Source organism: Sinocyclocheilus anshuiensis, unplaced genomic scaffold (assembly GCF_001515605.1).
Source record: "Sinocyclocheilus anshuiensis isolate Anshui unplaced genomic scaffold, SAMN03320099.WGS_v1.1 scaffold280, whole genome shotgun sequence".
NCBI classification, from domain to species: domain Eukaryota; kingdom Metazoa; phylum Chordata; class Actinopteri; order Cypriniformes; family Cyprinidae; genus Sinocyclocheilus; species Sinocyclocheilus anshuiensis.
The window spans coordinates 120024-145914 of record NW_015558575.1 but is presented as its reverse complement, the minus strand read 5'-3'; the positions used below and the strand labels follow the sequence as shown (position 1 = coordinate 145914).

Genomic DNA, 25891 nt, shown 5'->3' with positions numbered 1-25891 from the left:
TTCCAATATCCACGTAAAACAAAATGTTTTGCATAACATCACGGCGGTACGGTGATAACACTTAACGGCACAGAGTTTACTACATATTTAAACTGAGCAGTGTTTTTTTCCCCATATGTTTGACTGATTGTATTTTATTATGATAATGAACAGGCTGCATTGTCAAAGTAGCAATGCTTAACTGAGTGCGCGCATGCGGCGCCGGCGCAATCATTTGAATTTTTTCCTTCTAACAGTGGAGTTTTTGTTTACGTAATATATGTGTGTGTACTGTGTATATTTATTATGTATATATAAATACACACACATGCACGTATATATTTAAGAGAAATGTGTTATGTTTATATATTAAATATATTTATATATAATATAAATTATATGAATATAAATATATACATGTAAATACAAGTAAATATTTTCAATATATATACTGTATATGTGTGTATTTATATATACATGATAAATATACACAGTACACACACATATATTATGTAAACAAAAACTTTTATTTTGGATACGATTAATCACGATTAATCATTTGACGGCACTATATATATATTTTTTTTTTGTTGTTGTTGTTTTTGTACAAACATAACATTCAGAAGATTCTACTAATAATATCCAAAGCTCAGAATATGTCAAGAATATTGTTGCAGCACACGTGACTCAAAAGCTGATATCTCATTGGTCAGAGAGTTTTTTTCACAAGTTTTTGCAAGTTTTTTTTCATCACAGTGTGAACTTAATTTCAAAAAAACATTTTGAGGGTCTTCAGATGAGGACAAGGACCCTTTAGTAGCCTTTAGTATTCATTTAGCAGCTAAATCTTACCTGTTGTGTTGGAGCACGCTGCTGCATGTAGGGGGGTTGAGAGGGGGCTGCAGACTGCTGCTGTGGAGGACTGAAGTATGGGGGCTCACCCTGTTGAGAGTAGCCGCCCATTCCTTGTGGCCCGTACTGAGCCGGCATCTGCTAAGCAAGACATGGACAAAAACATGAGACTTAGCACACACTCACAGACATTCTCAAATGCTTCACATGGCATGTATGTCACGGCAGGGAGGACGATTATTATGAATCTGTGAAGTATTTTAAATGGTGATCTGCCCCGGAACATTAACTGACTACTTTACAATGCTAATCCCATCTGAAACTTCTCTGTCTGGGGCGTGACGTCTCAAATCAGGAATAAAAGCTTCTCCCAGTGCTGGAACAGGCGGTGCTTGGGACTGAGAACCATATTTATCAACAGGTGTGACTCCCAAATTACCCTGGACTACATACAGAGTGGATCGCATTACACCTGTATGGACAGTAGGGCTGGACAATGTAGCTTAAAAAACATACAATATTTTTGTGCCTTTTGATGATATTCAATATATGGCTCAGTGTCTAAAATGTTATTTTTCCCCCTGAGGTTGGGATGATTCAGACAAACTGATGAATCAGAATTTTCAGTCAATTCAGTGACAATGACAGTTTGAACTGATTCACAGAAATCAATCAACACCAAAGTTTTGGAGATGCTATTAAAAAACATCTGAACACTCATGAATTGAGACACTGAAAAGGCAGCGACGCGTTTCACTTTAAGACCAGCAGTGCATATATTTATTTGTTTGTAAATCCCAAAATTTAAACTGGATAATCTAAAGTTTGAAAATTAAGAAATTAAAATGTAAATACTAGTATTCTAATTTTACAGTCATACTATAAATTAAAATTTTATTATTTTTATTAAATTGGCTACCCTTATTTTACAATAATAGTACAGTATTATTGCATTTTTTTAATAATGATGACAATAAATAAATCCATTATTTTATAGTCTGAATTGGTCAATAACAGTGGAAATGTGGCCTATAAAAAAAACGTTTTTTATTTTTTTTTAACTGGAGAAGAAAAATGTCTAATACCTTTTGGTTACTTAAAGATGTTTAAGTCTTGTTCTTATAAAGAGTATACCTAATTATTTCAAATATAGCTAATCAAGTCACTTGGTGAACATTTCCTCATGTAGAAATATATCTTAAAATAAAAAAAATCACAATGTCAGGTTTTTCCAGTATCATTGAGCTCTACTGCGCAGCACTTTGTATTGTGTCTTTAAGGATTTAAATTTTATTCAATTGTTTTTCTAGTAACTCCTGCTGCTTTTATTCTCTCTGATATTTGGTCAAAACTCTCTAAATCCACCCAATTTGGATTTTCCCACCCAGACACTTAACAGGTGTTTGGTGTTGCTTTCCGACCACACTATACTGCTATTTTCTGTCATTTTTCACCTTGAGAGTGATTGACAGCAACAACAAAAAAAGTGCTTACATCAGGCAACAGATAACTAGCTGTCCACAGCATTGCTGTTGATACAGTCCATATGAATCAAAAATGCTCTCAAAATTCAGTTGTGAGTCCAGGTTGAGCATAGGGCTGCAACTACTAACTGATAATAAACGATAATTAAAATAATCGACGATCGTCTCTTAGGCTCATCAAGGCTGCATTTATTTGACCAAAAATAGAAAAAAACAGTAATATTGTGAAATATTATTGTAATTTAAAATAACGGATTTCTATTTTAATATGCTTAAAAATATCATTTATTTCTGTGATGCAAAGTTGAATTTTCATCAGCCATTACTCCAGTCTTCAGTGTCAGGTGATCTTTCAGAAATCACTGATATGCTGATTTATTATCAATGATGGAAACAGTTTTTTTTTTCCTTTGATACTTTTTTCAGGATTCTTTGATTAATAAAAAGTTAAAAAGTACAGCAAGGTACAGCATTTATTTAAACAATATACATTACTGTTTCAAAAGTTTAGGGTCAGTAATTTTTTTGGGTTGGATGTGTTAAATTGATCAAAAGTGATAGTAAAGACTTAAGCCCCGTTCACACGAAGAACGATAACTATAAAGATAACGATATTAGCGTCCACACCAGCGAACGATATCGTCTGTTTATTCTAAGCGCACATGCGTCTGCCGCTTTAAATTCTTGAGCTCGTTACAGCAGGATGGATTCTGATTGGCTGTCAATTTTTTATCGTTCATCAGCTGGAGAAAAATCGTTTTGAAAGTGATTCCAACGATATCGTTTTTTTTTTGTCTTTACCGTTATATTTGTGGTATGGACTCTGCTATTCTTTAATATTGAGAACGATATTTAGAACTATATATTTATTGTTATCTTTATAGTTATCGTTCTTAATGTGAACGGGGCTTTAGGCTATACTGTTACAAAAGATTCCTATTTTTCTGAAGGATCATGTGACGGAAGACTAGAACAATGATGCTGAAAATTCAGCTTTGATCAGAGAAATAAATTATATTTTAAAGTATATTAAATGGAAAACCATTATTTTAAATGTAAACTGCTTTTGTTTGTATTATAATTTCTAATTTAGTAATTTCAACATCTCTAAATGTTAAGTAATCAGTCATTTTGCGTTTAGAATGTAATGTTTATATTTTAACCCTTTTTCCACATAATGTATAGCATTATTTGAATCGCATTAGCATTATACAGCATATTTGGGCAAATGTGGAGTAACATGTTCATAAACAATGTATTTAAATAATTTATTTACTTAATTCAAAATTAAAATTAGTAGTTTTTAAACAATTACTTTGGGGGGTTTTTCGAATTAATCGACTAGTCAAAGAAATAACCGACAGACTTATTTGAGAGTCACTTGTTTATAAACACAGTAATATTTAGCAGTCCAAACTGGACTGACAACTGTATTCTGCTGCTGTGTGAAAGTAGCCAGTGAGGGATGATGGGAGACATCTGAACACTGAGGGTCCCCGTGGGTGTGTTAGTGCTTTAGTAATCCACAACTGTTCCCCCTCCTTTGATTCACGACAAGCTGTTATTGTGACGCTCTTATGTAAGAGCATTTCAATGCAACAGCTGCCATTGGCACGCTGTCCTCCCATCTGAGCCCAACGTTACCCGCTCCCTTCATCCGCTGTAATTCTCATTTGTCATTCATACCAAACAGAAAACAAATCCACGAGACATGATGATGTGTTTTTCCCGCTCATCTCTCTAATGCATGCGGAAGTATGTCAGCGACGGTGCGTGCACATACACTCACAAGGCTCAGATGAGAATTGTATTGAGAGTGTTCTCTGAGCTTCTTTAATGAGGAAACGTAAGTCAAGCAAGGACAAACCCTAATCTACACTGCAAAAATAATTTCCTCAATCAGTTTTCCATTAGAAAGTAAGTCGAAATCATAACCTTGTGGGCAGCAATGCCTCGGGTGACCCAAGTTTGAGTCCCGGCTTGGAGGTCCTTTTCCGATCCTGTTCCCCTTTCTCTTTTCCTGTTGCTTTCTGTCTCTCTCTCTTCACTGTCAGTGGCAATACTTTTTTTTCCATAAGAGAACAGTCTCTTATGTTCACTGCATTTATTTGATCAAAACTACTGTATCGCGTATAACTACTGTATCGCATACCTTGTCAGTGTCGTGCGCTTTGCTTGGCCATTTGTTGTGATAAACAGGAAAGTGTGTCCAGCTGAATTCAATTTGAGTTTTGTTAAACGAATAAAAAAAAAGCTTAGTTTACAGCGGCTGCGGTCGTGTGCAGACCGAAGAGTGTAAAGACCATCGACTCTACCGTGCGACTCCACCGGGCAGGACACCGGCAAAGGATAAGTATCGCTTTTTATGTCTCCGCTTTCCTACTACTTGTTTCACTTCATAACCATTTCTTACTATGTGTCAGTAAGTTGTTGTTATTTTAGCATGTGTGTTTGGCTCAGTGTTATTTTTTTTAGGATTACTGATAAACTAATGTAGCTTGATTTGTATTAGTTATCTATTTTAGTTTTAGTTACAGTTGTAGTAATGTTGTCATTTTATGAGTTTTTTATTATGTCTATATAGGCTTTTTATTAAGTTTTAGTTTCATTTAATTTGAGTTATTTCAGTACTTCAACATACAAAATGGAAATGAAATAAATGAAATAATATATATATATATTGAATGTATTTATATATATGTACATGTATATGTATATGTGTGTGGCTCTACATACACATATGTAGTTGTTTTTTGGTGTTTGGCTTAGTGTTATGTTAGAATCATTATTATACTCATACCTTTTGTTATTTTAATATTTTAAATTGTTTTTAGCTTTATTTTTTTATTTTTTTCATTTAAATGTTTAGTTTTGAAATGTTGTATGCATTTGTCATTTTTATTTAATTTCTTTTATTTTCTTAAATGTGTGTATATATATATATATAGTATTTATAGAGTTTTAGCTTTTAGTTTTAATTACTTTTTCTTATTTGTAAGTCACTTTGGATAAAAGCGTCTGCTAAATGACTAAAAGTAAAAGTAAAAGTAAAACTACAGTAAAAACAGTAATATTGTACTGTATCGTAATAATGTATCATAATCATTATTATTAAAATTTAAAGGAAGTGTTTTCTATTTTATTATATCATGTTGAAATATATGTTGAAAACAGTTGAGCATAATATCTTTGTGGAAACAGAGATGCACTGTCATTCAAATGTTTGTGGTAAGATTTTTTTTTAATAAGTCATCAAAAGTAGTAGTAAGAAAAAGGGGTTGACTTAGGGCTGGGTATCGATTCAGATGTCCCGATTCGATTCGATTTCGATTCGCAAGCTTTCGATTCGATTCTCGATTTTTTCGATTACATTCAGTGAATATAGTTTTAATACAAATGCTATTGATATTTCTAAAAAATTAACAGTAAACATCAGTTTACAAATGGTGAATTAATATAAAGAAATTAAGAACCATGTGCCTGTATTTTAAACCTATTCTTTTTTTTTTGTATAGGGTCCTTTTTTAAACAATAATAGGGCCCTATAAAATGTTCTTAATTTTTCTGGTAATCAGATGAAGGCATAAAACATTAATTTAATTTATCCTAATCAAATGAAAATTAAACCCTTTTCATTTTGGCAAACAAAGTGCTGCACAACAGAGGTTTACTGTTAAAATTAAAAAGAAAACAGATGTGATTATTCCTTTAAAAATAAAGATTTATTAATATTTATTAGCAGTAGTAGCACACATATGGCCATGATAAGCGCTGAATGAATGACAGGATTTCTGTTGTAACATCGCGCAAGGTAAATAAGGGTGACATCTAGTGGAGAAGACTAATGATAAGATTCACGTTAATCAGATCTTATTTTAAATGTGTGCTGAAATAAATACTGGAAAAGATCGATTCGCGGGTTTTGAGAATCGATATCGAATCGACGTCATTTAAAAAAACGATTAATCGGAAAATCGATTTTTTTTTTGCCCAGCCCTAGGTTGACTGATTATCGGCCTTGCCGATTATCGGCACCGATATTACGTTTTTTTATGGTTATCGGTATCGGTCATTTTTAAAACCGATTTGCCGATAACATAATTTAAAAGCATTTAAAAAAATGTTTTTAAATACGATAATAAGAAACGTTACCAAATCAGAATATCAGCATATTAGAATGATTTCTAATCATGTGACATGATCACATGATCAGACTGGAGCTGCTGAAAATCCATCACAGGAATATACAGTAATGGCCAAAAATATCGTCACCCTTGGTAAATATGATCAAAGAAGTCTGTGAAAATTAATCCTTTTGATCTTTTATTTTAAAAATTCACAAAAATCTAACCTTTCATTGGATAATAAGAATTTAAAATGGGGGGAAATATCATTATGAAATAAATGTTTTTCTCTAATACACATTGGCCACAATTAACGGCACCCTTTTATTCAATACTTTTTGAAACATCCATTTGCCAGTTTAACAGCTCTAAATTTTCTCCTATAATGCCTGATGAGGTTAGAGAGCACCTGACAAGAGATCAGAGACAATTCCTTCATCCAGAATCTCTCCAGACCCTTCAGATTCCCAGTTCCATGATGGTGCTTCTTCTCTTCAGTTCACCCCACTCATTTTCTATAGGGTTCAGCTCAGAGGACTGGAAGTGTCTAAACAAGATGTCCAGGACCTCCAGCAGAAATATAGGCCCACAACATTAAAAATACAGCAGTATATTTCATTTTACACATGGGGTACTTTTTATCCCGGTGTTCACCAAACCCATCTTGAGTGTTTGCTGCTAAAAAGCTCTTTTTTTTTTTCATCTGACCATAGAAGACAGTCCCATTTGAAGTTCCAGTCGTGTCTGACTCCTATTTATATTTCTGTGAAACAGGAAGTCATGGCTGGATAATTTCATGTTCATAATCACCCTGGAGTGCTCAAAATTGTGAATATGAATGGGAATATACTTCAGAGATATTTTACTCATAAGAATTTCTAGGGGTGCCAATAATTGTGTCCTACGTGTATTTGGGAAAAACATTTATTTCATAATGATATTTCCCCCCATTTTAAATTCTTATTATCCAATGAAAGGTTAGATTTTTGTGATTTTTTTAAAAGATCAAAAGGATTAACAATGCAGATTAATTTTCACAGCCTTCTTTGATCATATTTACCAAGGGTGCCGATATTTTTAGCCATGACTGTATATACCAAGTTATGTCATGAAAGTCTAGATGGTGTAGGCTGATGGGCCCTTAACTTAACTGATGATATTCTTAGCATCAAACGACTTGTCACAAGCTGATTTGTTCATGTTGCATATGCAGCCAATGAGCTTCCTGCTTTACATTTAAATGGCTGATTAGCATTCGCTTGAGCATTGCAGCACGCTTTCAGAGTTCCTATGAAAGCCTCCACCTTACCCAGCTCCACCTATATAGATCTGCTATGGGTTATTTTATAAGCTATTTGTGCAGCAGCAGTATGTCTTAAATACTCACAGCACCATATCAGCTTATGTATTGGCAGTAGCAAGTTCCTGTACTTGCTTGCAGCAGCAGCAGCAGCAGCAATAATCTACAAATACAGCAATAACCAACAGCAGCTGCAATTCAGCAGCAGCAGCAGCGTAGCAGATCAAGACCAAATACATTGTCATATCCATTACCATGCTAAAATCTTCAGAGTTCTCATGATAGAAATATATATATATATATACACACACACACACACACACACTATATAGATTTAGATCACATATATGATAGATAGATAGATAAACAGACAGACAGACAGATAGATAGATAGATAGATAGATAGATCGATCAAAAAGCAAATCTAACGTTAAAAAAAATGAGCGCTTTAGATTTCTCCAGTAAATTATTCTTGTTTTAAGGATGTTTCTAGGAAAAATATCTAAACAAGACTAAGATACTGAGTAAGAAAAAGATTTTTGCAGTGTAATTATTACACAAAAATATTTTGACCCCTCTCAACAAGATTTGTAACCGTCTGTTTAGGGAATTAATTATTAAGTAGACCACTATCTAAAAGTCACTAGTATCAGTGTAATTTACATAAAACTCAGAGATGGTCATGCTGAACCACGTCGATAGATTAGCAACATTTGATACTACAATACTAGCAGTGATGCTAAAGCTAACAAGAGAAGTACTGAATGCACCTTTAAGATTCAAACTCTGGTTTTCTTCTAAAAACTTCTTGCGATCAGCAAGAAATAGTTTTAGAAAATTCTAATATTAGAATAGAACTACTTGTAGCAACGTTCTTTTGAAACAACAACACTGTCGGTGGTAACATACTAAACTGTAAAATGGCTGTAAAAACTACTATTAAAACAACTTTACAGTTCAAATACTACTTTTAGACAAAGTTTAAAAAGTTTTATAAAATGCCAAAACTCAAATTGAGCTTAATAAATGATGTATGTAGGGGTGTGCGATATCATGGTTTTTGATCGTGGATGATTAAAATGTCTCCACGATCTGCTTTTGAAGAAATATCGTAGTATCGCGCTACACCGAACATTATATCAGTTGCAGATCTGGCGCCTCCGTCTCAATATACTGTACAACGCCACATACATTCACATCAAATGTTAACTCAGCGGTAGAGTTACATTCACAGGACACTGCACTTATTCGCAATCACAAAGGTACATTATTTGCATGTGCTTTGAAGCCTTGCCGGTTAAATATTTCATTCGCGGGCTGAAGCGCACACTAAAAAGCCTTTAAAACCACCTGATTACTGGACTGAGTTATCGTTCTCGTCTCATTGTACTAATACAGGCAAAAGCACACAAGGTTTACATATAAACTAGGGGTGGAACGGTTCGCGGAAAAAAATCGAACCGTACGGTTCTCCACACACAGTTCGGCAGGCGCTAGGACCGCGGTTCAACTTAAATCTGACAACGCATCTGTAATATGGTTTGCTATAAATAACACGTAAAACAAACAGGGTTCGGCTAATATATGTTTCTGTTGATGGATGCGCATTCTGGCTTCCTAATACATGACAACAGCGATGAAAAAAAAAAAACGTGGACAAACCATTCACTCTTGTTCAATGCGAATGCCGTATGCTGGAATATGAGCATTTATTCTGTCATCACCCAGGTGCTGATAGTGCGCGCACAGGTGAGACCTGAACAGCACACGTTGATATCTGTGTTTAAGCTAAACTCATGTAAGCTTTGCCAGTTTAAACATTTAAGAGCCAGAGGACGCGAGCTCACGCGTGCAGTGAGAAGATTTGTGCGTGCGCTCATCCGAAGCGTGCAAACCCGAGCCTCAGAACGCGCGCAAATATTAAGCTTTCTCTGAAGTATTGTGTTTAAATGGACAAATTCACACAATAATTATGTCAAAATGACCGTCTTGGTAAGTATCCTACAGCAGACATAGCCGGCTGAACGTACTGTATCAGTGCACTCTCTTAAAGTGACAGCACTTTCTTTATATTATCAGACAGCAACAACAAAGAAATCACTCACTGCTCTTGATTGAATAGTTTTTGTAACTTTAATAAATATTAATCTTTAATTTATACAGTCAAATATGCAATGCTGTTTCATTTCATTACTTTATTAAATTAAACCGTGACTCTAAAACCGTGATACAACCGTGAGTAAGTTGAACCGTTCCACCCCTAATATAAACACAGTTGGTTATGTCTAAAGTGAAAGTACACAGTTAAGAGAAAAATGGATGTGTGTAGGTCTTAAAGTGACAGCAGACTAATAGTACTAAACATGCTGCTGCTTGTCATTAAAGGGACAGTTCACCCAAAAATTTTAATTCCTTTGTTATTTACTCACTCTCATGTTGTCCTAAACCTGTATTAATTTCTTTCTTGTGCTGAACACAAAAGAAGATATTTTGAAGAATGTGGGTAACTAAACGGTTGCTGGTCCCCATTGACTTTGATAGGAGGAAAAAAATACTACGGAAGACACTGAGGACCAGAAACTGTTTGGTTACCCAAATTCTTCAAAATAACTTATGTTCAACACAAAAAATAAACTTATTCAGGTTTAAAACAACTTGAGAGTGAATAAATGACGACAGATTTTTCATTTTTGGGTGAACAATCCCTTTAATGTTAATAAAACAACAAAAATCACTCACTGCTCACTGAACTTTCATAAGGTTGCTTTAATAAGAATCAATGTAGTGAAGTCTATATAGTGTTTTATTTTTATATTTGCTGCTAAAAACACCTACTGTACCTGAAAAATAAAGCACTGTTTGTTTTATTTGTATATTATGTGCATTTGTAATGTGAATCTTTGTTCTTATTTTTTAATAACAAAGGTAAAATAATGACAAAGATTTTTATCTTCGCCCACTTTGGCCTAAATGTCTGCCATTCTTTTATATTTTGTTACCTTGTAATGCTTTGTTTTTAAAATAGGGAAATTAGTTTGGCTGTACTGCTCGGACAACATGCAAAATAGTATAACCAACATGACAAAGAATCATGATAAAATCGTGATTTTACTGAAAAAAAAATGATATTTTTGCCATATCGCCCACCGCTAGATGTATGTATATTATATATAGGCTATAATTGTTCTGAACAAAAACAGCAGATGGGCTGAATGGAAATACTTATTCACTCTCTGACACTAAGTGGAAAACGCAGAATGAAGTTCTTCGGATTTCAATGGCAGAATGGTGAATTTTGCTGGAAATCGATAAAATAATTCTTTATAAGTATATTTAACATTGTGTCTTCATCTTCCTCTGGGTTTTAAGCTTTGTCTTTTTCTATTTTTGTGCAAAAATGTTATGTGACCAAAACAGAAGTAGCCAGAAGATCAATGGAAATAACACAGCAGGGTTCCCTTGGTATCAGACCAGATGAAACAACCAATTTCAGGTAGGCTTGTAAAAAATAAAAAATAAATCCTCTGGTCATCTAAGGTCTCCTGGTAGATAAAAGTCATTACAGAGTCCCTCTCGGTCAAGAACAGCGACAACTAACAGCTGCACAAACGCACCGCACACCCCTTCGGGTTAGAGGTTACCCCAAAACTCTCTCCTGTAATGATCTCATTATGTGCCGGCCGCATTCGGTGATGTCTTTCTTGATTAGTGCCTCTCCTACATTCCACCGTGCCAGGAGGAGATTGCTGATTCTGATCTTTCGTTCTAAAAAGGTCATGTCCATACCCTGGGGCAATCACAGGAGGAAACTGCACACGACTGCTGTCCTGCTGAACTCGTGTCAGTATAGCTGACCAAAGATCAGTGTAGTGGATCTGGAGGTAATGAAAAGAAAGTGGCTGATAGCTGAAATAGCAGTTTGTGTTTCTAAGCTCCAAAACACACTTGAGTATGTGAACCCAAACACTTCCAGCCACGCACTCGATTTCACGCGTCGCTGTTTTCCAAAATGTGTCAGAACAAGGAGGTCTACAATAGCTGGAGAAGTCTATCTGCTAGCATTCCCATTTATCTCAATGGCAGTTGCTCAGCTAGCACAGTAGTTAAACTGCTGACATTTTGACAACTAGCTACGTAAATCATAGCACTTTTTTTTTCATTTAAATAATAATAACAAGAATATGTGTGACCAACGTCTTGTGAAATTTGCCCTTACAAAAATTCCAGATTGTGTGGATTCTATTGAAATGACTAGATTTCACCTGCACAAACTCACACACACAAACAATGGTAAATTGATTCAAATTGTTTGCAAGACAATTCTGACCGAATTATTAAAAGAATCACTTCTAAAGAGACATTTGTTCATGAAGCGGACTATGCTGATTGCGCAATATATTTATGAATGCAGCCAGTGTAGACAACGCAATACAAATGTGTTGTCTTCGATTTACTTTGAGGTTCCCAGTCCTTTTATCTCAGTACATTTGTATCAGACTGCAATCTTAAAAATGAATTCTTTTGGCATCTCATTATAGATCCAGCAGCAGGCCAAACTTTCACATCTGCGTTTACATGAAATACAGAGTTCTGGCATTAAACTCTAGATGGCGCAGTCCGATAGGTCTAGCTCTATCTGACCTGGCGATATCATTGTCACATGGCAGCTGATTGGTTCTCTCCTGAATCGGTAGCCAATGAGCTCACTGCTCAATATTCAAATACCTGGTTTTTGTTTGCTGTAGCGCACTTCAGGAACCCTCCACCTTCCCCAGCTCCACCTGTATAGATCTGCTACGGGGTGATTCATGTATGCTATATGGGGGTTATTCATATGTGTCATCAGTGGCTCAGTGGTAGAGCATTGCGTTAGCAGTGAAAAGGTTGTGGGTTCAATTCCCAGGGAACACACATACTGGTAAAAAATGTATAGCCTGAATGCACTGTAAGTCACTTTGGATAAAACGTACATTAAAATCATGTACATTACCATGCCAATCCCTCTGAGAGTTGTCATGACATAAACACATTTCTAGCCTAAGCCTTCACAATTCATTGAAAGTATACAGAAGCTTCACTCAGCCCAATATACCGTGTTAATATGAAGGAATTTTCCATATTGATATTTCACTAGTATAACACTTTTATTTTGAATCACGTATTGATTTGTATTGTGTTTTATGGTTGAAGGAAAATGTACTGGTAATTTTCTGCTAGGACATTATGCAATTACAGTGTAGGTTAGATTAAAGACAATATGAAACAGCATTCGCAGTGAATTTAACCTAGGTAATGTGTTACAAAGTGAAACATGTTTGGTTACAGTACTACTGGTTTCATTTTCTTTTATCCCACCCATGCGGCCATACATCAGCAGAACAGTCATTTCAGAGGCAGTGGCACTGAACTTAACTCAGTCCAGCTTTCGAGTCTAATTTTAGTAGGGCAGGCTGTACCCAGAACAGGACGACCCAGCCCAAGCAGACTGCCTGCCAAGCTCTTCTGACAGACACGTGGCGCATTAGACTGTCAACATCTCTGGTACACTGGGAGTACTGTCGCTCCACGCTGACAGGCACAACAGAGTCGTTCCTTCTGCACCACACTCTGTGTTTCCCCTGGGGCTGTCACTGTTCAGACCGCCGGCCTGTGGGACACTTCAGTTTCCTGTGGACTCAACAGCATGAAGAGCACCGCTGCTATCTCTGTTTGAGAGCTATGAGTCAGTGTTGCTAATTCTGATAGTCTAAGGTAGATGTGCTTAGAAAAGTAGATATATCGTAGCAGGATAGTCCCCCGTGTGGCAGCCAGCTGGGGTGGGTAAAAACATTCTGGCATGGCAAAAAGTGAGCACTTCACATCAGACAAGCAACATAACTAGGCCCACGCAAGCATCTTCTGTGCCGACTGTGAGGAAAATGCATGGAATTCTGCAAAATGGATTTAAAAGTGTTGAAATGTGTTAAATCGAGCTGGGAGTATAACACTTTTAGGTATCTGAAAGCAAATTGAGATTTTTAAAAAGCCCCCATGATTTCAAAACATGATATGAAAGCTGACGACTCATCTCGTACACATGAATATCCAATTTTTTGTCCAATCGAATGCTGTCTAGAATAGAGTCCACTTTTTCAGCAGCCCTTGATCCAGAAGTATTTTTCCTGTTCATTTTTCCCATAGGGATTTTTTTCAATGTCTTTGTTAAAGAGTTATAAGCCATGACCCAAACCAACCAATCATAAGGTGAATCACAACATTAACAACTTTGATTTGAAGCAAAAACTTTGAAAATCAGTATAAGGTGCAAGGCTGTGTACTTAACAGTTTTAAAGGGTTAGTTCACCCAAAAATGAAAATTCTGTCATTAATTACTCACCCTCATGTCGTTTCAAACCCGTAAGACCTTCGTTCATCTTCGGAACACAAATTAAGATATTTTTGATGGAATCTGAGAGCTGTCTGACCCTGCATAGACAGGCATAGGCAACTGAAATGTTCCCAAGTCCAGAAACGTAGCAAGGAGATCTGTAAAATAATCCATGTGACATCAGGGGTTCAACCGCAATTCTATGAAGCTATGAGAATACTTTTTGAACGTAAAAGAAAAAAAAAAAGAGTGACGCGGAGGAGACGAATTGTTGAATAAAGTTGTTGTTTTTTTTTCTTTTGCGCACAAAAAGTATTCTCTTAGCTTCGTATAATTTTACGGATGAACTACTGATGTCACATGGATTATTTTACAGATCTCCTTGCTACGCCTCTGGACTTGGGAACATTTCAGATGCATTGCTGTCTAATACGGCGGTGTCAGTCAGCGGCCATGGGCGGTAATATTATAATAAGAACCCCTTCCTACGTCAGAAGGGGAGAGAAATCTGATCGGCTCATTTTCTCACATGCTTGCAGAGAAAGGCTTACAAAACCAAACTTACTGGGTTCTTCTTTTTCACGTTTTCTGAGTTGGTAGATGCACCGGACACTCAATTATAGCACGGAAAAGGTCAGATTTTTCATCCGATGAGCCCTTTAAATGTTTATAAGTTGTAGTTTAAAATCAATTTCCCTATGGAGAAAATGTAAGGAATTTTTACTTCCAGAATGTGGCTGTTGCTATCTATAAGTATATCCCTCCCACTAATACTAAACGCCTCTGACTAGAAATAGCAAATCACAGGTTCAAGAATGTGACGTGTACTAAAGTCGAATGCGATGTAAACTAATGTCGCTCCCAACTTCCGATTTCAATAGAAAATCTGTCAACACAGGACTAAAAACTGCACCCATCAAGAAATTCATGGGGTCTTTTATAACCGAACATCCAAGGCGCCCATCAGAAGTGTAGATGTTTTTGAATTCTTACTGCGTATATTAGTAGTATATTGTGTTTTTCCGCTTGACTTGCACGTCGCAACGACACTACTTATAATGACGTTTCTGGCATGTTTTCTGCAAAAAACGTCTGACGTGTTTCCGTTTTATGTGGCATGAGGGCGTGAAAAAGCTACGCTAAATCCGATCTGACCGGATCCAAGCTAATATTCTCATGTCACTGCCAAATTCAGGCCAATTGAAGCAGCACTTACAGAAAATGTGACCAATTTGAGAAAGCCTGGGAGGCCACTATAAATGAACATTTTAAGCGTCAGCAGTCATGCCAGAGTGCTCTGCTGTCACACACACACATTTTCTCCGACTAGACAACTATATTGTCAAATCTGAGTTGCTGTAGTTTAGAGTTTGTGTACCATTAAGGTATGCCTGAAGAATCTGTAGTGGAACACTGTTGGAAGTTTCCAGGTCATTCTTACGCAAGATGCAGGAGAAGTTGAAGCCATCAATGACGAGTCTACTGTTTTATAATCATACGCCATTTCCACCTCTAATTTATTCCTAACACTCCTCGTTGATGCACCCTGATCAAGTCCATCATTAAATCACCAATTAGGTACGTGAGGTCAAGCTATGCTGTGAAAATAGCAACAGCTAAATGACTTTGTTGGCATAATGTGTAGCAGAGTGACTATATTCACAAAACAGTACAGCCCGGAGTGTTTTCTTGCTTTATAAAATGGTTACTACATACATAACTCAAATATTAAAGACACAAATATCCAATAGAACATTTTATTAAACAAATTCAGGATTCCAATAGATAATATAGGTCTAGTCCCTGATATGTAAATGACATAGGAAGGTGAGCACGGCAGGGTTGCACTATTCATAAAGCCTTACTTTAATTGAAATGTAGGCTCACTAGGGGATTAAAAACTACTACTGTACAACTTAAGTTTGTAAGCAGCTCGCAACTTCAGTTGAAGTTACTATTCAACAAAGAAATTATAAACTTTTGAAGATTTTTCTTGTAACTAGCATAAATTATATATTTAAACGTAAATAATAAACATTCAGTTTTTTTTGGGGGGGGGGGCAAAACATTTGCTTGCACCTTTTATCCTTAACACAAACTTTTTCTAAATTTAGTGTTTTATTTAGCATTTGTGTATATATTTGTGTATAGAATTTAAATACATTACCTTTTTTTTTTATTTTTTTTTTTTACTTTAATTCAGCAAGGATGCACTGAATTGATCAAAAGTGACACTATTCAAAATTAAAGACATTTATAATGTAGTATACCTATTTAAAGTAATTTTGTAACTTTCTGAATCCTGAAATAAAATGTATCACGGTTTAAAAAATTAAGCGGCACAACTGTTTTCAACCATGTTAATGATATTTCTTGAGCACCAAATTATATCATATCAGAGTAATTTCTGAAGGTTCAAGTGACACAACACAGGAATAAATTACAATTTTTAATGTACTGAAATAGAAAAGTTATTTTACATTTTAATAGTGTTCAACAGTATTACTGTGTTGTTACTGTATTTTTTTGATCAAATAAATGCAACCTTGGTGGGCATTCTTCTTTTTTTTTAAACATTCAAATATCCTACCATCCTTAAACAAGGTAGTGTCAATTATAAATATTAAGGAAAAGGAACCATGCGTAAAATGAATCAGAGGCAGTAAATAAACAAAATTCTATTTTGGAAATAAGTACACACCAATAGTTAATAAAAAAAAATGAGTTTGGTGAATTTCTGTCACTAATTACATTTTGCGTTGAGCCAGAGTGGCAGAACAACGCACACTTGGAGGCCTGGGGAAAGTGTGCCGCTTAAATGGGCTTCATTCTGAAGATAAGCCATTAACAACTCAAGTTATTCTCATAATGCCCTTTCTCTAAAAATGCAAATGAGCATAAATGTCAACATCGTCTTCATGTATGTCTAAAGAATTGAAATCTGTCACACATAACACAAACTCATTGACGTAATTCAACCAGTCTGCAATTTTATTCCAACAATTATTCTTCAGCGAAGGCATCTCTTAATGTTTATTTATATGGGGGGTTCCATTTTTAAAAATTTCTGGTGCAACATACTTATAATTATTATTATAATATTATAATATGGTGTCATTTAACACAAATAGAAGGGGGTTATAACAATTTCATTAAAATTCCTTAAAAAATAATCTAACGATTCCAATCAGTAGCAAAAAATACAATTCTTTCTAATAAAAAACTAAATGTGGCTGCATTGCTTGAGTTTATGTGGTGAGGACACTGTGCTTTTTTTCTCTGAATTAATTGTAGGCAAACAGGCTAATATATTTTAACGTTATTAACAGACTTCATAAATCATTAATCTGCTAAGGTTGATCCAAGATGCTCTCAAGGCATCGTACAAAATTTGTCAAGAATGAATGGAAGATGTGAGGGCTATCAGGTGTCTTGGCATCTCTTCCAGTCATGTTGCCTGGGCAGGCCCTGGGCAATCCAGCACAAATGTTCTTCATGTGCCACTATGAAAGCATGGCTAATCTGCACGTGTGAAGGTCAGGACTGCTCGTCCATACAGAGAAGGGCCAGAGCCAAAAAGCATCTGATCACATAGATGCAGAACTGGAGAACTGAAAGCTGGTTTTTGTCTACTTAGAACACAAAACAGACAATACACATAACTGAGCACATACTGGTTATAAACAACTAACTAAAAAAATTGTCAAATTATGTTACGCCAAATTGTTACATTATCAGCGTTTATTGGTTAACAAAGACAAAACCTACAGCATTTAGCTGGCTGAATATTAATATATGCTAAACTATTCCAATAGATTCATCAGCTTTCCCCCCTGGACCTGCACAAAAACATATTAAGCAGCAAAGTCAATTTATCACTAAAATCAAACTTGAAAAACTGTAACTCGGCCAGCAGGACTGTAAAATCCAAGGTTGTATCTTAAAACCAAGTAGGCTGCCTACCTAGACAGCATTTTTCAACATTATAGTCTCAAAACTGTCAGCCAAGATAGGATTTATTTCTGGTATTATATTCTTAAAACCCAGTGGGCTTCCAACCTAGAAAGCAATTTTGGGTATTACAGTCTCAAAACCTAAAGCACAGCCTACCTAGACAGCATTTTGGGTAACAGAGTGGCACAACCTAGTAGTGTGTCACCTACCTAGTCAAATATTTGGTCATTACAGTCTCAATTTCTCAAAACCTAGTGAGCGTCCTAGGTTTTGGGATCCAGCTTTCGTCACCATCTCACCCTATAATTTCTTTATATTTGAATATGTTGTGTTTAATACAACCAGTACGGATAATATTTTAAATAGTGAATGTGAAAACTAATCACTGCATAATGAGATGGGCGCAATGGCGCTAACAATGCTAATCAGTAGCGCTGGGTACTGAAAACACAGTCAAACATTGAAAACGAAAACGAAATTTTATTTGGGAAGTAAAATCGCTTTGTTTCAATTGATCTCGGGGACAAAACGCACAAGCAGCGAATTTGAACTAGCAGCAGCGCAATGCTAGAATGTTCCATCATTTGATTGGCACCGAACGAGCGCTTTATCGAAACCATGGCTGATAATTTATTCAATAACATGACAATGGCTTCTTGGTGATAATGCTGTATTATTATACGGGCTATACGAATACAAGCAGCCCAACACATCCGCTCGCCGTATCGGGCATCTCTTAAAGCAGAAATGAAAGTCTCAGCGCAGGCTAACTCATGCTAACACCGTTAGCACAGTCACCTTGGGCAGAATTTAACATGTTCTGCTGCCTGTCAATCCACACACAAGCCCAAACCCCGGAATAATCATAACTATAACAGGAGAAAACAAACTCAGCACGCTATTTGCCCATTCATATAGATCATTTGCATTCAATATATATATAAAAACTAGACGCTGTAAACTAGTATTACGAGTAGCATCAGGCCACGGCTAGACCTGCATGCGAAACTTGACACACACACACACACACACACGCTTAAACGTTCACCTGAGCTCTGCTGTTCCCGTTATTCCCAGGGCTCAAGGCCGGGTGGTTTCTTTGTTGTGCTCCCCAGCCGTGGCTGGCAGCGGGGCTGTACGGGGAGCTCAAGTCTTTGCCCAGACCCATTCCGGACTGCTGCTGCGGCGGGGTGCTGTAGTCTTGATAACCGCTGCCATATCCGCGCATCATCGGACTCGGAGATGTCAGAAGCTGGTTTAGGGTGGGTGTAGCTCCAGAAGGGTGCAGTTGGTTTTGTCCGGGAAACCTCTGAAAGCCCCCAACATTGGCACCGGGAGCTGGGGTAGTAGAGGCCATAGCAGCCTTGCCATGACTAGCAGCAGCGGCGGTAGGCGAATTGTTACCTGGGCCCATCATGTTCCCCTGCCGCGACGGGCTCATCATACCGTATCCAGCGCCACCGTACCCCGGCCTGATGTTGTTGTGGTGGACGGCTCGCTGCTGATGGAATGATGCTTGCGACTGTTGCTGTGGAGGTGTGCGATGATGAGGCGAAGGAGGGGGATCTCCGCTTCCAACATTTCTCACTTGATGATTCGCGACCAGACCCGTTTCCATACTCGAAATCGCGGTTAAATGAGCAGAAAAGACTGTGGGTTGATTCTCAGCGTCCGTGTTTTCGCAGAGACTATAGACGCATGCTGATGCCCATCTACGTTATTCATTGAGGCAGCGCTGTACCCATGCACAGCCCCGCATCACACCGATTCCTCCTCATTCTCACCATTAGATTTTGGATGGAGCCCTTGCCACCGCTGTGCTGTCAAGGGATGTCTGTGTGCTGCATGAGCACGAGCTGTGAAAACAATTACTGAGGCGTTGAAACTGAGAAAAAAACAAATCTGCTAAAATACGCGTTTAACTTGTGATGTTTCGGGGGGAGCATATAGGCGTTCATATATTTTCACATATTCGAAAGTTTATTTTTAATACCAAACTTCCGAGCAATGGCGCCATAAATGTGCATAAGACCCCTACCAGAGCCCCTTTGCTCCAGGCAGCATGGCATTATCAAGCATCTCCTCCAGCTCTCCACTGCTCTGCTCTGCGCTGAGTCTGCTGGAAAAGCCGGACCGGATGTTTCGGGATTTCTGTATTTACATTTTTAATCGATCTCATTTTAAATGGTTATTGGATTAAACTATAGCTAGTGATCCTATACGTTCGTTACTCTGCAAAGACGGCGCGGAAGCTGCATCTGACGTGGCTTATTTTCCACAAAAAGGTGCATTTAGTTTTAATGCTGTAGAAAGGCGTCAAATGCATTAGAAATAATGTTAAGGAATTAATGTTGTGTAATTATGAATACAGAAACATTATGAATGCAAATATGAAAACGTATGCTCTTTCAAAAAAAAGGTACAAAAGTTGGGCCGTACCTTTTCTAACAGGTAACTTTTTCTACCTTATTAACCCTTAAGGGTGCATGTAAGTAATTTAAAGTTATAAAACGGATAGTTCCGGTCCTTGATTCTGATTGGCTGAGCCACGTTCGAAGCTGTTGTAAATGACTCTACAAAGTAACATACACCTTTGTTTACGTTTGTGTGTTGCTCGGCAACCACTTTGTTGCAACCACAACAGATTCTGAGGAACTACATTGTTTGGTGGAAGAATACTGTTTTTATTAATATCATTACACTTTATTTGCTCTGTTTTATAAGCCCCGTGAAGCTGTGGTTTACAGTGAATTTATAACAGCTAAGGGGGTTTTAGGCACTCCGCTTCGCGTCGGGCCTAACAACACCCCTTAGCTGTTATAAATTCACTGTAAACCACGGCTTCTAGGGACTTATTGCTTTAGTACATATTATAAATGGTACATATTTGTACCTTTTGAAAAGGTACTGCCCCAGTGACAGCTTCTGTACCTTTTTTTCTGAGACTGTGCTGTTGTAATAATTGCAATGTTTAAAGGGTTAGTTCACCCAAAAATGAATATTAGCCCATAAATTACTCACCCTCAAGTATATGTCTTTCTTCTTTCAGACGAATCCAGTCGTAGTTATATTCAAAATTGTCTTTGATCTTTCAAGCTGTTTCATGGCACTCAGCGGGTGTTGCATGCATCAGTCCAAAAGAAGTGAAATAAAAAGCGCCCATCCATTAAAAAAGTGTCTCACACGGCTCCGGTTCCTTACTTTAGCAAAGGAAAACCAGTCTCCTCTTGGCTTATATCGAAATCCTCCGACATTCTTCTTTACAAATCCTCATTTTGTACTTCTAATAAGTGACCGTTGTTTTGTTTTGATCTCTCCGCTGCGCTTCTGCGTTCGTCACTTCTGAGCGGCGCATGTGCAACGCTGAACTCATACGTCATTCCCCCGGAACTGCTTCCGTGTACAACAGTGAGCGCAAGCTAGATTAAAGTGATTATTACGTTTTGAATATGGATATTTTTCTTACAAAAACGCATCGATTCGCTACAGAAGGCCTTTGTTCACCAAAATGTCACTAATTTTCATTTTTGGGTGAACTAACACTTTAATGCTGCACAGAGTTTTAACAGCATGTTTGTATGCATTTATGCATTATAGCGACTGCCCTAAGGAATTGAACTCATTACTTTGGGGTTGCCACATTCTGGGCTATAGGAACATATATGCAGGAACTTCATTCTTGCCTTATGATCTAGAACAAATACGATAAGTTTCAGAGATAAAGTACACAATGACAATACTCAAAAAAAGTTGTAAATTAAAAAAAATGGACATTTATGACTTCATTTTATTCTTACACCATTATTATTCTTTCCCCCAATTGCTGATCCATATGCACAGTACTGTGAGATATTATAGGGTTACATGGTAAGGATACACCTTGCCTTCAAAAACACATCTTAGTAGAAATATGCTAAACAAACTTTGACTTTCGTTGCTGCCCTTCTACGTCTCAGTAAGGTAGCATTTTTCTGACACAGTCATCAACATTAAATCAACAATCGGCTACCCTACTCTCTAAATATCAGCAATTCCATGCCGGATTTTCTCCAGCGCAGTGGAATTGGTCTCAATCCATTTCTCTGCAGCCCAACACATCACACAGATATGAACTGAATCACAGGATATATAATTCCGTGCTCTAGACAAATCACAGAAAAAATATTATATTGTGCTTTCACTATATTGTGCAGTTGTTAATTACGTTTTAAATGGCACCAGCATCTAATTTCATGCATTAACCAATTCTGTTACTTGCAGGATTTGTACCTCACCATCGACAATACATACAGGAGGCTTGCAACGAATTGTTGGAATATTGCTTAAACTGCTGCATGTCTAAAATGACACCTTCTAATGGGGTGATATGTGTATGGTGGAGAGGTAGGCCTGCTCTGGGGATGGCTCGGCCTGTTCAGCATGAGCAGGATGTGAAAGGACCTCCCCCAGCAGCAGTGGCAGCAGCTCAAGCACAGAAACTGGGTCAGACAAAAAACAAAAAAGCAGTCAGGCTTAGCTCCAGAGAGATGTTGTGATACAGCAAGCGTTTTCTCCACAATAGAAAAGCAACACATTCTAATACAAAGCAGTAAACGACAGAAAGTCTTACGCTTTCAAGGTCAAGACTGAATGAGACTGAATTATTCAGCACGGGGGCAGACAAAAAAAAAAAAACCCACTCAGGCAGTCAGGCTTAGCTCCAGAGTGATGCTGTGACACTGCAAGCATTTTCTCCACAATAGAAAAGCAACACCTTCTAATACAAAGGTAGAAAACGACAGAAAGTCTTAAGCTTTCAAGGTCAAGCAAATGATGGACTGAATTATTCAGAACGGACTGGAGACAGCCATGCCTTAGCAATTAGTTTTACTATTACTATTTATGATAAAATTGTGGCTTATGTATGCAAACAGACATGGCAAATCTTGTCATGGCAGCTTAAATTAAAAAGGTGGGTGTAAAAGACTTAAATTTCAGTTATATTATCAATTTGGCTGCACAAGTTTATAATATCCTTATCCCTATAGTAAAATTTGTATATGTATATAATGTTAATAATACGATGATTTTATATGGTATTATATGTAGCAACATGTACATGACATTTTCAAAAATGTATTACACATATATAAACATATATTTGTCTGGGCTAGATATACAGTATATGCTAGTATATAAAACTGTTCCCATTTCTAATAGCTATCATGTATGTTTTTACTTAAAATGACAATATATTTCATAAATGGAAATGTATATTGCATTTGTGTATGGGCTGAACTGACTTGAGCTGATTAATGGCACTAATGTCTTTTTAGAGCTGCTTCACAGCTACAATTCTATTCTGAATAATAATAATACTGTTATTTTCTTGTTTATTACTGTAAAGCTGCTTCGAAACAATCTGTATTGACTTGACCTTTAAAATGGCATATTTTAGTGTAGCAATAGTATTTTATTTAGTGCAATGGTCCTCTGTAATTCAAGTCTTTTAAAGCACTGTGATAGCTTTTTGCAAGGAACAGATATAATTCTTCCAAAACATTAACCTCCACAGTATCTCTAAAGTATGGTTGGGGTGATTCAATAACATTTGGTCACAGGATAAACAAAAACCAATGGCGTTTGATGCCACCGACGCCTCAAACTTAATGCGACTACAATTGCAAAAATTGTTTCTTATGACATATGACATATATCTGACATAAAGTCACTCCCCCCGTATCTCTTGCTCCAAATTAAAGCACTTCTCCGTGAAAACATTATAGTGACGAAATTGCCCATCTCTGTGCTGCTAATCACTTATTATATTTATTTTAATCAATTATGTAGACTATATGACTATTATATCATTAATGCATTACACTATGCATTACACACATTGTCTTTTAAGCTCTTTGTGAGCCTATTTAAACTAATTCAATAAATACAGTTGATTTATTTGCTGTATTATAAATATTTTAGTTCAGCTTCTCAAACTTTTTTCGTTCAGTCTTCTCAAACTTTCGTGGCAGCCGCTGTTTTTTTCTTGCCTTGGGAATGTGTTTCAGTTCATGATAGTTTTCAAAACAGTCACATTTTCAGCAGAGAAGTGAACTCTCTTGTGAGAAGTGAATTGAACTGACGCTGTTTCGTGTGATTGACTGTTCACTGCAGATGCCACACATTTGTTTTGTACTTTTACTTTTTTGTATTTTGTGTGTTTGTGTTCACTTTCTATATATTGGTATTTGCTTGTGATGAGCTTTGATTCTATGTGTGGCTTTCCCATTACCACCTGTGTTTCTGGTGGTTGTCAGTGTATTATAAAGGTAAAAAACAGATTTTATTACTTGATATAACAACATTATGTCAGTTTAGGAAATATAAGATTTATTTTTAAGGGTTAGTTCACCCAAAAATTAAAATTCAGTAATTATTTACTCACCCTCATGTCGTTTCAAACCCCTATGCGGAGGAGACGAATTGTTGAATAAAGTGTTTTTGTTTTGTTTTGTTTACCCGCACAAAAAGTATTCTCGTAGCTTTGTATAATTGCGGATGAACCACTGATGTCACATGGATTATGTTACCGATCTCCTTGCTACGTTTCTGGACTTGGGAACATTTCAGTTGAGTTGCTGTCTATGCAGGGTCAGACAGCTCTCAGATTCCATCAAAAATATCTTAATTTGTGTTCCGAAGATGAACGAAGGTCTTACGGGTTTGAAATGACATGAGGGTGAGTAATTAATGGCAGAATTTTCATTTTTGGGTGAACTAACCCTTTAAAGTTCAATCCGCAAAACCTGAAAAAACCTGGTACAATATTTTTTTATGGTAAACTTTTGGCAACCACAGCTGGCAATGTTTTACATTTTTTAAGGTTGGATTTGTTTGGCTACTCTGAAACTAGCTTTGTGTAACAGGATACTGGCTTCAGGAGACTTGGATTGTTGCTTTATAAATGCAGTTTGATAGCAATGTGAAAATATGCTTTCATGGGAGAAAGCAGAGTGAACATTCCTCCTTACTGTACATCTTTTGTGGTCCATGGAAGAAAGTCATTGAGGCTTAAAATGACAAAGAGGTGGATGCATTTAGTGTAATGTTCTGTGAGGTTTCCTCTCTTGATTTGTATCAACTTCCTGTTCACTTCAACCCCAGGAGCTTCCCATCATGGCTTCATTTCAACCAGCAGCACAAGATGGCAACTGTCCTTTATTAAAGACTGTGTCTTGAGCTGAAGCTGGCACTGGCCCAAACTGCATTTAGAACAAGGCACGGTGTCGCTGATTGCATTTTTCCTAATTAAGCCTCGTCTGACCTTGGCAGAGGCAAATCATTAGATTCTCATTTTAATAATCACACCGCAGCGGTTATATTCTACTGGGTCTCTGACGGCACTGGAGCAGTCTTTAAGCTCTTCTTAATTTTCTTGTTTACAAGAGGACCCAACTTTATAGCGAGAGTAAGTAATTGTGTTGGTGGATATAATGACATAAATGACTCTCTAATTTAGGCCCTCTGTGTATGTTTGAAGAACACTGTTGCTTTGACTATAAAAGCTACTTATGTTTTCATAAGCGTTTGATGTAAGTGCACATTTTAGCCAACTTTATGGTATATTTTGGCTGTTTTGTTCAGTTGCTGCAGAGGACGGCATAATGATATCATTATCACTTAATTACCTGATCATTATTAATTACTTAAGTAATTACTTGGTCTTCTTTAGTTGTGCTAATGAACGGTTGCCTAGCAGCCAGTGTTACACATTTACATAAGAGATATTTGTGGGGCTAAATATGGAATGCTTGACTTTGATGTCCTCTACATGCTTGTATATATATATGTA

The 25891-nt window shown here is 36.8% G+C and overlaps 2 protein-coding genes across 3 annotated transcripts in view; both read right to left on the bottom strand.

Moving 5' to 3' along the window:
- The window catches only part of LOC107679671 (AT-rich interactive domain-containing protein 1B-like), an 81796-nt gene extending 80712 nt beyond the window's left edge, over window positions 1-1084 (bottom strand). The window contains exon 1 of one of the 2 annotated variants that reach the window (XM_016475287.1): window positions 832-1084. In XM_016475287.1, the coding sequence (XP_016330773.1) occupies window positions 832-969 (138 nt within the window). In that variant the 5' untranslated portion in view covers window positions 970-1084. The remainder of the gene's footprint in view (window positions 1-831) is intronic. The other variant, XM_016475288.1, reaches the window with a different exon arrangement.
- A 17924-nt stretch (window positions 1085-19008) lies between these two features.
- Window positions 19009-20086, bottom strand: LOC107679672 (AT-rich interactive domain-containing protein 1B-like). The gene has a single exon (XM_016475290.1). The coding sequence runs from the start codon at window positions 19676-19678 to the stop codon at window positions 19097-19099; it is 582 nt and encodes a 193-aa protein (XP_016330776.1). The 5' UTR covers window positions 19679-20086; the 3' UTR covers window positions 19009-19096.
- Window positions 20087-25891: the final 5805 nt, after the last annotated feature.